This window comes from Myotis yumanensis, unplaced genomic scaffold, assembly GCF_028538775.1.
Source record: "Myotis yumanensis isolate MYYU_CA2020_CCGP unplaced genomic scaffold, mMyoYum1.0.hap1 SCAF_3, whole genome shotgun sequence".
NCBI classification, from domain to species: Eukaryota; Metazoa; Chordata; class Mammalia; order Chiroptera; family Vespertilionidae; genus Myotis; species Myotis yumanensis.
The window spans coordinates 9479945-9493336 of record NW_027223754.1 but is presented as its reverse complement, the minus strand read 5'-3'; the positions used below and the strand labels follow the sequence as shown (position 1 = coordinate 9493336).

At 43.2% G+C, this 13392-nt stretch overlaps 2 protein-coding genes across 2 annotated transcripts in view; one reads left to right on the top strand and one right to left on the bottom strand.

The window, feature by feature from the left end:
- Positions 1-7229, bottom strand: part of LOC139005929 (cytochrome P450 4V2-like) — a 30657-nt gene extending 23428 nt beyond the window's left edge. Inside the window, exons 1-3 of the mRNA XM_070408241.1 lie at positions 6900-7229; positions 2163-2275; positions 725-810 (exon numbers count right to left, since the gene is read on the bottom strand). Coding sequence (XP_070264342.1) covers positions 725-810; positions 2163-2275; positions 6900-7113 — 413 coding nt within the window. The 5' untranslated portion in view covers positions 7114-7229. The remainder of the gene's footprint in view (positions 1-724; positions 811-2162; positions 2276-6899) is intronic.
- A 5026-nt stretch (positions 7230-12255) lies between these two features.
- Positions 12256-13392, top strand: part of LOC139005843 (protein FAM149A-like) — a 30346-nt gene continuing 29209 nt past the window's right edge. The window contains 1 exon segment of the mRNA XM_070408059.1: positions 12256-12334. Within this exon segment, the coding sequence (XP_070264160.1) occupies positions 12256-12334 (79 nt within the window).

Sequence of the window (13392 nt, the reverse complement as noted above, 5' to 3'; positions counted from 1 at the left end):
AAAAGCAACATCCAAAGCAAGTAAAGCATAGTCAAGACAACAAATTCTTCTTAATTACAGATTCCCAAATGCTTTGGTCAGAATGACAAGGGGAGATTCATATACAGTTACAGGATGGGCATATTTTAGATATCCTTCTATATCACTAATATTTAAAAGTGCACTCATCAAAATTGAAAATTTTAAGAATTTCTCTAAATTTCTAAGTTCTGAGTTTCCAAAAGTTAGAAATTGCCCCCCTTTATCCAACCTTAACCCTCTGAAGATCAAGGAGCTCCATGAGTCTACTTTGATCTCTAACATCTTTGAATTCTCCAAAGTCCCCACCGAAGTCCTGCTTTCTCTTTCTCAGTTGATGGGGTCCTGTTGCTGGATGGCAGCTCAAGGACTGAGCTTACTGTGCTCAGCTTACTTCTCTGAGGATGACTGCCTTTTTCATTGAATTTTCAAGATTTCCCTGCTCAAAACTCCCCTGTGCCATACTGCTTTTATACATTGGGACTTTCTAACTCTCCGTGGAACACTGGTGATCATCATTATTGAATACCATGGCTGGAGATTACTCTACACCCTGGGTTCCTGTCTCTCACAGGCCCATTATCACCCAACCTTTCAGCTTCTCCCTACTACCCGACAGCACATTCTTGCTATAGGAAAACTACCCAGGGTCAATGCCTGACATAAGTTACGCACAAGACAGCTTTACCAATTTACACTGACTTACCTGGTAAGAAGTCCTAGGCCAAGCCATGGTTCTAGGAACCTGTACAGATGAGACTTGTCAATTTGCTTTGAGCTAGTTAAAATTGCCTTAGAAAGAGAGAAAAGAATAATGAGAGATAGAGATATGAGAGCAACCTTAATTATAAGAATACTGGGCTAGAATACAACTACTTTCTAAAGTGACATTTCATAACAATTACTTATTTGTGGTTCATTTTCATTACTATGATTCAAAGAAATTCAATTAGAGTTTGGAGCATACAACTGTCTCTCATCTTGGGGACTATCTGGAGTTGACTGAAAGAAAATGTCCAAGATAATTCCCTGACTCCTGCCATGAATTAGGAGCCAAGTGCAGTTGTTTATTGAGGGTCAGAGTGAGGGAAGGGAAGGTGGGTGAAGCAAAGGATGACCACATTTAGGGAGATGGAAATCACAAGTTCATTATCAGGTATGTTGATTTGGAGGCATTCATGTTGACATAGTCTGAAAGCTGGTATGAAGCTCATGATTAAAGCTTATACTAGGTACACATTTGAATGTCTCCAGGATATAAGTAGCTTGGGAACCATGGGTATAATTAGGTTGCCTGGAGCCAAAGTAAAGCAGAAGGGATGAGCATATGCACAAAATGCCTCTCAGGATTTTGCTGCAGTTCCCTACTTTGGACAGATCTCTATCCACATGTACTAAGCCCAGTTATACTAGGCCAGCAATGGGTGAAATCTCACATGTGGCCCTCTCGCTATCTCCTTCGGACCAGAAGATTAGGCAGTGTGGTACCAGAGACACTCTAAGAGTTTTACCACAATGAGTAAGAAATATGTATCCAAGCCCAACAACCCTAGGAAATTCTGCTGTTAATTTTGAAGTTCTTTTTATCCCATATTTACTTCCTGACCCAAATTCTTTGTCATCAAGCCATCAGATAATACAAACAATGTCATGATAATAAGTAAAAGAAAGGTAAACAATTTTTAGGAGTAATTTCAATAGCGTGAATTAACAACATCTTCCCCATTAATATCACATTAGTGTTCTCTTTTAAAAAATTAACTTGAAATCATAAAAGTATAATGAATACACTGAGCATTTTAAGGGAAACACTTATATTTTATTAGTCTTATATATTTGCAATCTTGAAATAGTGCCTGGCAGATGATATGAGCTCACCATGTAGAATAATCTATTTATGGTTCTGTCCAATTGCAGACTTCCCCAAAATGTGTATAGACATGTAGAAGCTGCTACTCTTCCCAGAACTCAGACTATATCTGGAAAGCATTAAATGGCACCTTCAAAGCCTTAGATTTTTAATGTAATCCTCATTGTATTGAATTCAATTTAATATAAGGACATATATTTGCTGTTTATTCTGATGAGATTCTCATACCATCGAATATACAGTGAAACATTGACCATAGTCACCATCAACTCACCTCTATAGTTTCGGCTTTATACATGAGTATTACTGGTACTGTGCCAAGCCAGAATTTTAGCATTGGCACATGTCTGTTCTCTTCAGTGAAATTCATCAGCTGCTGGAAAAACTCTAGGAGAAAATATTTAATTTTTAAAAAGTTCCTTACTGTGTCTTTTTTGAGTTTTTTACTCTTTTTACTTTGGGCTATTCACTCAATATCTCCCAGATCTTTCATATCTTAAAGCTAAACCACACAGTTGTCCTTACTAAATTATTAATGAATGAATTATGAGGCTAATTTAATTATGAATGATATATATGCAACAACCTGGTTAACTGAGAAATGCCAAGCACTGTGGATGTTTGTGGTGACCTTATCACATGCCTTCCCCAAGAAGACGGAGGTTGTTCAGTTTATCCTGACCTGCTTCAGACTAGTGTTCTATAGAAAGGGATACCTGTCCCAACTCTCCAGCCCTGATAGATGCTTCCCTTTCACCCTCTCTAAAATAGTATTGCAGTTCCTCAACAAATTGAGATTAGAGCTACGATATGATCCAGCCATTCCTCTTCTGGGTATTTATCTGAAGAACATGAAAACACTAATTCAAAAAGATATATGCACCGCAATGTTAATTGCAGCATTGCTTACAATAGCCAAGATATGGAAGCAACCTTAGGTGTCCATCAGTGGATGAATGGATAAAGAAGATGTGATAATATTGGCCCAGCATTTCTGGCACTCAGGCATTCCACAGGCAAGGAACATGTACCACCAAAGGACCACATCCCTACTCTCAAGGAATTTATAATCAAAGGAGATGGTTACTGTGGGAATAATCATAGTATCAGATCAGATGAAATGGGTGTTAAATTAGAAGTTTAAGTCTGAGGAGTTATCGATTTTAATTGAAAGGACTGGAGAAATTCCAAGAAAGAGATGGCATTTGAGAATAAAAGAATGAGTTGGATTTTTATAGGACGAAAAAGGAAGTTAGGGAAAACCAAGCAGCAGAAATAGCAGAGCAGAGGCAGGGAGGTCTGAAAATTGCCTATAGATTTAGCCAAAGCACAGGATGGGGATGATAACATTGATAGATGTTCGTGGAGTGTTGGAAGTGTAAAAAAGTTGGATTTTCTTTTATAGTCCATATGCAATATCTGAAAGTTCCTGATGAGTACTAGAACCACAGTTATATTTTAGGACAATAACACTGAGGTGTGTGGGATCTGCGAAGAACTTGCTATTCCTATAGCAAGGATACAGGAAGATTCTGGGGGTGGAATTAGATGCAGACAGTGTTAGGGGCCCTGGTCCTGCTTTATGGCTGGTCCTTATAGTGGGTGTGGGGAAATGGTGACCAGTAATCCCAACAACACTGAAGTAGGGAGGAAAGTTTGGGAGTTAACACTTTCTGTATTGAAATCCCAGAGGCCCCATCTGGGGAATGCAGCCCAGCATTCAGAAAGGTCAAACATGACAAAACTCTGGGTCAGGTCAGGAAACACTAAATTGATGAGTTCATCTCAGAGGTGGGGGTTGGGTGGGGTGGGGGAACACAGTGACTAAAGAATTTGGGTACAGGGTCCAGCCCTCAGAGAAGAGAGCTGGCAATGGTTAGATAGAGCCCAAGTCAAACAACATGAGGTCAGGGGAGGACTGGCTTTCTAATTCGGTTAGGAAATGAGGCACTCTCCTGAGATTGCTGGCAAAATCTAGGGAGGGAGGGATAAGGAGAGCAGACTAGCTGGGAGGCATGTGGTACCCAGGCTTCTTCTAGGCAGAGGGAATGCCCCCTTGACAGCAGCAGGATTAATGCCCACAGCACTGTGAGTTTCCTAATATGGACGGCACCTGAGATTTTGATGGGTTGCTTTAACTTAGGAATTTGGGCCCCACGGAAAGATTGACATGGCATAAAAAAACAACTATTAAACTTCTCAGCTCTTTTTCAGTGCCAAGAAATGTACACATACTCACCTATCCCTGCTCCTTCTCCCATCCCTCAGCTTCCCCCACCCCTGGGCTTCAGGGCAACTATTCAAAGTGCAGCGGGAGAGAGGCTAAAGCGCAGGGATGTCCATTGCATGTGATACTGAATAAACAGTAATAATTGTTTAAATTGTTTGCACATTTGGGACCCTCAAAGCCTAATAATGAATCTTCTAAAATGGCTAACATTCATTCTGTCATATTTATTTGCTGTGGAGGGTAATTAAACATCAGACCAGAGCTAAGGGTTTCCCATGCCTTATGTCTTTTATGCCTCACCACAGTCAGATGAGAAACACTATTACAGAAGTTAGTGAACAACTGAGGAAGTTGTGCACAGCTAAGTAGTTGCACAATATCACAGCGCTGGTAAATATAGGCCTGGCTTTGTACCTGAGGCACCCAGACACACAATGTGCCATCATCAGCATTACATCACTCCGATTCAAAATGCCTTCCAGTCAAACCATTGGCTAAATTGTTGTGAAAAGAGCTAGGTCAGATCAACAGTGTCAAAATATATGTATCATGGCCATAAACACTGCCTTGGTCTGGTCTGACAGAGGAGACAGGGAAATCAAAATCCATGGTTTGAAGGCCTCAGGTGGGCCCAATAGCAGGGAGTAGCTGGGGAAGACAGGTGTTCACAAAAAGGTCTGAAAAAGCAAAAGATAGAGTTCAACAGCCTAGTTGGAAGTCAATTGCAATTCTCCAGGTGATACTTCTGAGGCCAGAATGTGGATGGTGTCCACACAATGAAAGGCACAGGCTCTTGTATAAGACATAAGGGTATTGAGGGTGGGAATATACCTTTAAATGTTGTGCTATGCCCAATTTTGCTGAGCCCAATGCTGGGCACAAAGGAGGGCCTCAAATAAGTGCATGATTGACAATGAAAAAATGGACTCAAGCCAAGTTCTGGACAATGGTCTAGAAAATGCAGGCATAAAATGTAATCCTCAAAGTAACTGTAATATAGTGATGTTTACAACTTAAGGGTGACACACTCTAACTTAAAGAGTTTAAACAACTTGCCAGAGTCAAGCAATTTGGTCACAAGCAGAAAGGGAGCAAAGGTTGGTCTCATGCCTATATCCAGTAGTTTTTGATGCATTAAAAAGTCCCCTTGAGAAAGATAATGTGTTAGCATTCTCTTCTCTCCAAAAGTAACTACAAGGAGAATTACTTAAAATAATCCAATAACTCACAGTTTGTTTTGAAATGGATCTTATTCACTAGAGATTTCAATTCTTAGAAAAATTCCCCCAAAAGACTATGATGAGATTTCTTAGGTATATTGTTTCCTTTTGCGGGGGGGGGGGGGGGGGGGGGGTGTCTATATTTCTATTATTATTTTTTAAAATTATAAAGCCTTTGGGTAGAAGGGAAGATTAGCTGTGCCTTTAGTGTTCACTGTGATGATGTTTACAAATGTAGTTTTCACATATCAAAACCTGCTGCATCACTTGCAGCATTAGTCGCATTGATGTCTGGTTGGTTAAAAGTTTACTGGGATTTCTTCTGCCAGAAACATTTTCTGTATTTTGGTAACACTCTCCCATGAGGCCTCATGTGTTCCTGTGAAGTTGAAATGACAGCATTATTTTTATTTGGAGAAAGGAAAGTGGAAAAGAAATAACTCTTTAAGCTTTGGAATTGATGTTCAGTCTATAAAACGTCTTCAATTAAACTGAGGGGTGATTGGATTCTAGTTCTGGGCTCATTTTAAAATATGTCATTTGGGGCAAATCTTTTCAGTTCTGGGCATCTCAACTTATCCAGGCACGAAGATGAAGTGCTAAGATCTAACTCACCCTCCCTCATGGGGGATGCAAACATCAGGGACTTTTAGGAGCTTTCTAACTTAAAGTGACCCCTCTACCCCTATCATAACATAACATAAAGGCTATCAGCTTCAAAAGATGATTTCAATAAAAACAACAATAAACTCTTTAACAAATAAGATTTCTGAAACTTGCTGTATGACTTTTGGGGAAGGTCTTAATGGATAACATCATAATTCATGTTGTTATGCAACCTCCTTAGAAGGACCAAGGAGGAAAATGAAAGTTGTGGTGAAGTGTTGTGATTTCTGGAGGGAGAGGCTCTGGTCTCAAGTGCATTTCTCGTCCCTAATTTTGGAGAGAGAGAGGGAGAGAGAGAGAGAAAGAGAGAGAGAGAGAGAGAGGGAGACTAAGTTACAAGTTGTCCTACCTTTAGGACTTTAACAGTAAAGACAGAAGAAAAAAGGCGGTGTTTGTTGTTGTTTTTCTTATTAAATATATTTTTACTGATTTCAGAGAGAAAGGGAGAGGGTGAGAGAGAGAGAAACATCAATGATGAGAGAGAATCATTGATCAGCTGCCTCCTGCACGCACTCCACTGGGGATGGAGCGGGCAACCCAGGCATATGCCCTGGACCTGAATCAAACCAATACCTTTCAGTTCCCAGGCCAAAGCTCTATCCACTGAGCCAAGCCTCCTAGGGCTGCAGGTGGTGTTTTCAGATAGCAGCAGCCAGGAGTTGGGAAAATGAGAAGAGAAAAGGCAGAAGGACGGGAGTTTAGAAACACTGCACTTATGTGTAATGACAACTGGAGCAATCAGGAACCCATTATCCAGGGGGTGATAGAGTCGCCCTTCACCAAGCAGCCTGCATTTTCAGTCCTGCTGCTCCAGGCGGGTAAGCGGGCGGTTCCCTGCAAGGGGCCCAACAGCCCGTGGTGGGGATGCGGCCGGCCCGGGCGCGCAGTCCCTTACCTTTCCCTCCTTGTTTCAGGACCAGCGAGTGTCCCACCAAAGGGTAGGCGCCGGAAACGCTGAGGATGGGCCTCATTTGCAGCCAGTTATGCGCGTAGGTCGCCATCATCTGCAAGAATCTCAGGATCAGGGTGACGCCCGCCAGGGAGATGGCGCTGAGCGCGCCCCAGAGCAGCAGCTTCTGTCCGACGTGCACCAGCCAGACGGCCACCATCGCGCCAGCGGTCGGCTCTGTACGGGGACTGAGACCCTGAACCTTGGGGGCGAGAGTTGGGGCCAGGCCTGTACCAGCCCCTGCCTTTCAAGTCTGGGCACTGGGAGGAGTCCCGACATTCCCGGGGGCGAGCGGGCGGGCGGGCGGGCCAGGAGGGCGGGGGAAGAGGTGGCGCCCGGCCCAACCACCTCTCCCTCCTCCTGCAACCCATAGGCACCAGCCCAGGTGCCCAGAAGCGGGACTTCCCGTGCAGGGACCGCCCTGCCCGCTCGGGACTGGGTTGGAGCCTACCCGGCTCGGAGGAAAGCACTGCCAGGTTGTTATGCAGACAAACGCCTAGTAACGCGCACGGGCCTCTGTTTGGTTCCAGCAGAAACGAAAGCCCGGAAGGCGGATTCTGAAGGCAGAGAGTGCTGAGAAGACATGGAGGCACTTGAGTGGCGTGGGGAGGAGAATGGGTGCAATTTAGGGGCAACTTCAGCATGGAGAGGCGCACTGGGGCTGGGGTGCGCTGACTTCTGTTAACGGGAGTGAGCGGTACGTTTTAGAATGGAAATAACGGGGCGCCGAGTTGGAAGTTCGGTTTGGGGGGTTAGTTTTTCCCTGGCTGGGCGCCTGGCCTCATGATGCTCCCTTGCGCAACCAGGAGTGTCTTCTGCTCTCCTGGGATTGGCTGCGCGCGGGAGGTGGGGTGCATCCTGGCTGCGCATCAGGGACATTCAGAGCAGCTCCCTACTCTGACCTGGGACTCCAACCTGAGGGAGCAGGTAAAGTTCGTCATCAGGTCACGGGAGAGCTGAATCATGTTCTTGTGATCCCAATGGTTTCCCAATTATCCTCGGGCCAAAGAGAACATCAGGCGGGTGGAGAGGGTGAAGGGCTAGGTCTCTGGAAGTGGGAGAGATAAGAGATGCTGGCAGAGTGGGGGTTGGAGAAAGGAACAGTAATTATGAAGTAACTCTCAAAAGACAAACCACTGAGCCTATGGAAGGAAGGAAGGGAAAGGGAATGATGGTGAGAAGGATGCCCCAATTCTGCCCATGGCTGTGTTCACTGACCAGGAATTTTCCTTCTTCAGGTAGTGGGACCTCAATCCTGACTCTGGTTCTCTTTTCTACAGGTGATCCTTCCCACAGAGGCGCTGGGCTAGGAGTGTCCCTCTCTAGGAGCAGGTCCATAGTGATCGGGAAGGTGCCAAGGAAGATGACCTATACTGAGAAATGCCCTGGATCCTATTTTGCTCAATTCCCTGCATTTTACTGGCAGCACTTGTACCGGTTGCAGGGCCTCTTCTGGGCAGAGAGAAACATGCTTAAGGCTTTTCTCCAACTGATTTTTTTTTTTAAAGTCATCCATCTGTCCTGACATGGAAAAAGGTTCAGGAAATAGTAAGTGAAAGATAAACTTTTAAAGTTGCCGAACAGAGTACATAATGTAATGCCATCTTTGGGGAGAAAAATGGTTTAGTTCTCTGCAGCTGGACTAATGTCTGGGAGGAAAAGCACTGGTCAATCTTATGGGATGTCCATGGAGAAGAAGAACTTACATTCTTTATTTTATTCACTTTGATATTATTTCATCTGTTTAACACTTTAAAATATATTTTCTCTAAGTAGATCTCATCTCTCTAAAAGTCTATCACAGCTATGAAACTATGGGATTTCTCTCTATCTGACTCTGCTCATCTCTGTGGACAAAACAAGGAATATATAACCACTACCCTCAAGAAGTGGAGAAGGGGGAGTGCGGAGTGCTTCAGGCAGCAGCCAACATGAGCAGGAAGTGTTCCTAAGCAGAGAAGGGTATGATGGGTTCAAGAAAGTGTGCTGGGGACCCCTGCTTGGAGCACAAGGTGGCTCAGGGTTACCAGGACAAGAAAATGTTCACAAGTAGCATGGAGCCAGCTTGAATGATCTTGACTCCAGTCTAAGATATTGTATCTTTATTTTGAAGGCAATACGTGGGTGACAAAGAGACCACCGATAATTTTATGAATTAGGTTAGTGGGGCTCCATCCTGAGAGGCTAGCCAGCTGTAAGAGCTTGGAATCAATCAGATAATTAGCAGTTTAAACACTGAAAGTGCATATTCTAGAAATGATTCTACTTGCATTGAGAGTAACCTAATGTATTGAAGATTTTACTATTCTATGAATTAAAAGCAAGATCCTTATGAAAGAAACAAACAATCTTTAGGACACAATTTGCAATCCTGAATGAGTACTCTATGAAAATAGTCCAATGTTCTGACCTCATATCCCTCTATGGCTACCTGATTAGTTGCTAGGGAAGAGGAACAATGAAAATATGAGAAACAGACATCAATGGTTGCTCTGGAGCACTGGGCCTCTAGTTAAAAGAATAAATGAAATCAAATATTAAAAAAACATTTTGGGGGGGGGAATTTGACTATTTTGATGTTGCAGTTTGGGAAATTGAACTCTTCATAGAATAGAATTAGGGGCTGTTTTTATTTTGAAAGCCTGATAAATATGCAAATTGACCCTAACAGCAGAACGACTTGGAATGACTAGTAACTATGACACACACTGACCACCAGGGGGCAGATGCTCAATGCTTAATATTTTCTTTATAAAAATATTTATAAAGCAGTTTTTGGATTGTTTGTGGGCTTTTATTTAATTACTAGAGGCCTGGTACACAAAAATTTGTGCATTCGGGGTGGTCCCTCAGCCTGGCCTATGCCCTCTTGCAGTGTGGGACCCCTCATAGTATGTCCACCTGCTGGCTTAGGCCCGCTCCCTGGGGGATTGGGCCTAAACTGGCAGTCAGACATCCCTCTGGCATCCCGGCAGCCCTCAGGGGATGTCCACTTACCAGCAGGAAGCAGACCTAAGCTGCAGTCGGACATTCTTAGTGCTGCTGAGGAGGCGGAAGAGGCTCCAACCACCACCACTGTGCTGGCAGCCATCAGCCTGGCTTGTGATTGAGCAGAGCTCCCACTGTGGGAGTGCACTGACCACCAGGGGACAGCTCCTGCATTGATTGTCTGCCCCCTAGTGGTCAGTGTGTATCATAGTTACTAGTCATTCCCAGTCGTTCTGCTGTTAGGGTCAATTTGCATATTACCCTTTATTATATAGGATAGAGGCCTGGTGCATGGGTCGGGGCCGGCTTGTTTGCCCTGAAGAGTGTCCTGGATCAGGGTGGGGGTCCCGCTGGGGTGCCTGGCCAGTCTGGGTGAGGGGCTGATGGCTGTTTTCAGGCTGGCCAAGCCCCCCAGTGACAGAAGCTCCCAGCCTCTCCTTTTTAATATTTTTTTTCTTTTACTCTGGGATTTATTTACCTTCTATAATTGCAACTTTGTTGCCTTGAGTGGAGCTCAGAGCCGGCCAAGGAGGTCAGGAAGCTTGGCTTCCTCCATCGCCAGGGGCAACCCAAGCCTCCTGCTAGCTCCAGCTTTGTGGCCACAGCCAGCTGAAAGCAGGTATCTGGGGTTTATTTATTTTCTATAATTGAAACTTTGTTGCCTTGAGTGGAGCTCAGAGCTACCTGCGGCAGTCAGGAAGCTTGGCTTCCTCCATCACTGGGCAACCAAGCCTACTGCTCGCTCCAGCTCTGTGGCTGCTGGCCGCCATCTTGGTTGGGTTAATTTGCATATAGTCACTCTGATTGGCTGGTGGGTGTGGCTTAAGGTGTAGCGAAGGTACTGTCAATTTGCATGTTTGACTTTTATTAGTGTAGACTATAGGCCCCGTGCACGAAATTCGTGCACGGGGGAAGGGGAGTCCCTCAGCCTGGCCTGCACCCTCTCGCAATCTAGGACCACTGGCTCCTAACCGCTTGCCTGCTTGCCTGCCTGATCACCCCTAACCACTTGCCTGCCTGACTTATCGCCCCTAACTGCCTCTGCTTTTGGCCCCCACTGCTGTGGCTTCATCTGAAATGATGTCCAGAATGACGTACGGAAGGTCGTTTGGCTGTCTGGTCTAATTAGCATGTTATGGTTTTATTATTATAGACTAGAGACCTAGTGCATGAAAATTCATGCACTGGAGGTGGGTTCCTCAGCCTAGCCTGCCCTCTCTCAGAGTCCAGGAGCCCTCAGGTGTGGGTGGCAACCTGGCAATCAGGGGAAAGTGACACCCCATCACACCTCTGCTGCTGCCACTGCCAGCAGCACAAGCCTCACTGGCCCTGGTTACCTGAGCCTCGGGCCGGCCCTGGGTGGCTGAGGACTGAGGGGACTGGGGGACTCCAGAGGCAGGAACACAGAGTGGCTGGGCCCACCTGGGCTGAGGGGACTGGGCGCCACCATCTTGTGGCTGTGGGCGCCGCCATCTTTGAGGACATGGCAGTCAATTAGCATATTTCTTTTCTATTGGCTGTGGGTGCTGCCATCTTTTGCGACAGCATGAGGGTCAATTAGCATATTCCCTCTTTATTAGGTAGGATATGTATTCTTTCTTTCACTTTCTACTGATAAATGTATCATAAAGTAAATGCTTCAAAGTGAGGAAAAAATACTGGATGTTAACAAATGTTATTGAACCCATTTAACCAACGTATAAGATTGTAACATAAAGTTTCTGTTTTTCTGGTTCAAAACAGTATACTACTGGCAACTTCCTATGATCTCACCTAAAATTATTGTCCCGGATATATTTCAGTGCTCATTTTGAAATTGTTACATTTCTAAATAATCAATATAGGTGTTTTGTTTTGAAAATTATACTAATTCTTTATCCTTCTACAATTTTATATAAACTGTAGGCCTCATAGATTACTTAGGACTCTAAGTATTTTACTCTTCATATTAAAAATCTAATAATTTTTCCTTCTGCTATCTCTTTTTAGCTACAGCTTTCCTCTAAATTGTAAAACAATTTTTTATTCTTTGGTATATATAGTGAGCTTTAGCTTCTCGGTATTTTCGGCAGGTGTAAGGTCTGTCACCAACGGCCTAAGCTAGACTGTGGCTCTGCCAAACCATCAACTTCTCTGTGCCTCAGTTTACAAATCTGCACAATGCTACTCACAGTCTTTCCCCCTTCAAAGAATTATTGTGAAGCTTAAATGCACTAACAGATATGTCAGTGTTTAAAACGGCCTGGGATGTGGCAAGTATTAAAGAAATGTTAGCGAATATTGTTATAGAACATATTTGATAAATCAACTATAGATGGTCATAGAAGATCTTATGAAAAAGGAACTTGAGAGCAGAAATCTGCAAATAAGATCTGAGATGAATCTTAAAAAGGGTAAGCTTTTGAAGTCACACTGGACAGATCTATGTAAAACTGTTTGTCCTTGGTAACTTACTTAATATTGCTTTCCCGTACAAAAAAGTAGCCACCTTTCAGGCGGTTGTGAGTTGAGAAGTAAAGTATGTAGTTCCGGGACCCTGTTTGCCTGCAGGAGTGAGAGCATTCATCCACGGTGGGTCAGCATCTGGACGCTTTCTGCTGGCTGTGCATACTAGATACTGCCCGCTGCAAAAGTGATTTCCTATCTAAACAGGACTCTACATCTGCACTGAAATGAATTTTCACTCCATCCTACATTTTGCAAATAGCAACAAAAGCACATTAAAATCCATCTGGCATGGTTTTCAGTGACAAAAGATGGGAAAGATTGACATCTAGTGGCGTTCTAGCAGTATCGCATAAAATGTTAATCCAGTCAAATATACTAACATACAGGTTGTCCCCAAAAATGTACACACACACTTTAGCAGCTGGTTCTATTACATTTTGAAAATGAAATGTATCTTAACAAACACTGCTTTTATAATTATTCAAAGTGTGTGTGTACATTTTTGGGGACACTCTGTAGTTGTATTTTGCTTTACATAGGCTGTCCTCAAAAAAAATTCCTATAAAGCAAGTTTATGTTATTATTTATAAGATATACTAGTAACTATTGAAATTTCTTGTGATTATTTAAAAATAGTGCCCTTATAAATTTTGCCACCTACGTAATATATTTTTCATTTTTTATTTTAAATCATATATTGATGATATATTTCTCTATAATTTCACATAAGCTGTGAACTTCATAATTTACTAGCACTTCCTAAGATTATTATATTATTCACATTAAAATAAATAAACGTAACATTATTTTATTGGTCTTCTTGTAAAGTAGTTACTCATAAAATACACTTAAATGTATAGAGGAGTTCAACACATTTTAAAATAGAAGTTTTTAATTTTAGAACAGCTTTAAATGTACAGAAAAGTTGCTTCCTATTATCAACATTTCATATTATTATGGTACATTTGTCACAATTAATGAACCAACGATGATGCATTATTAA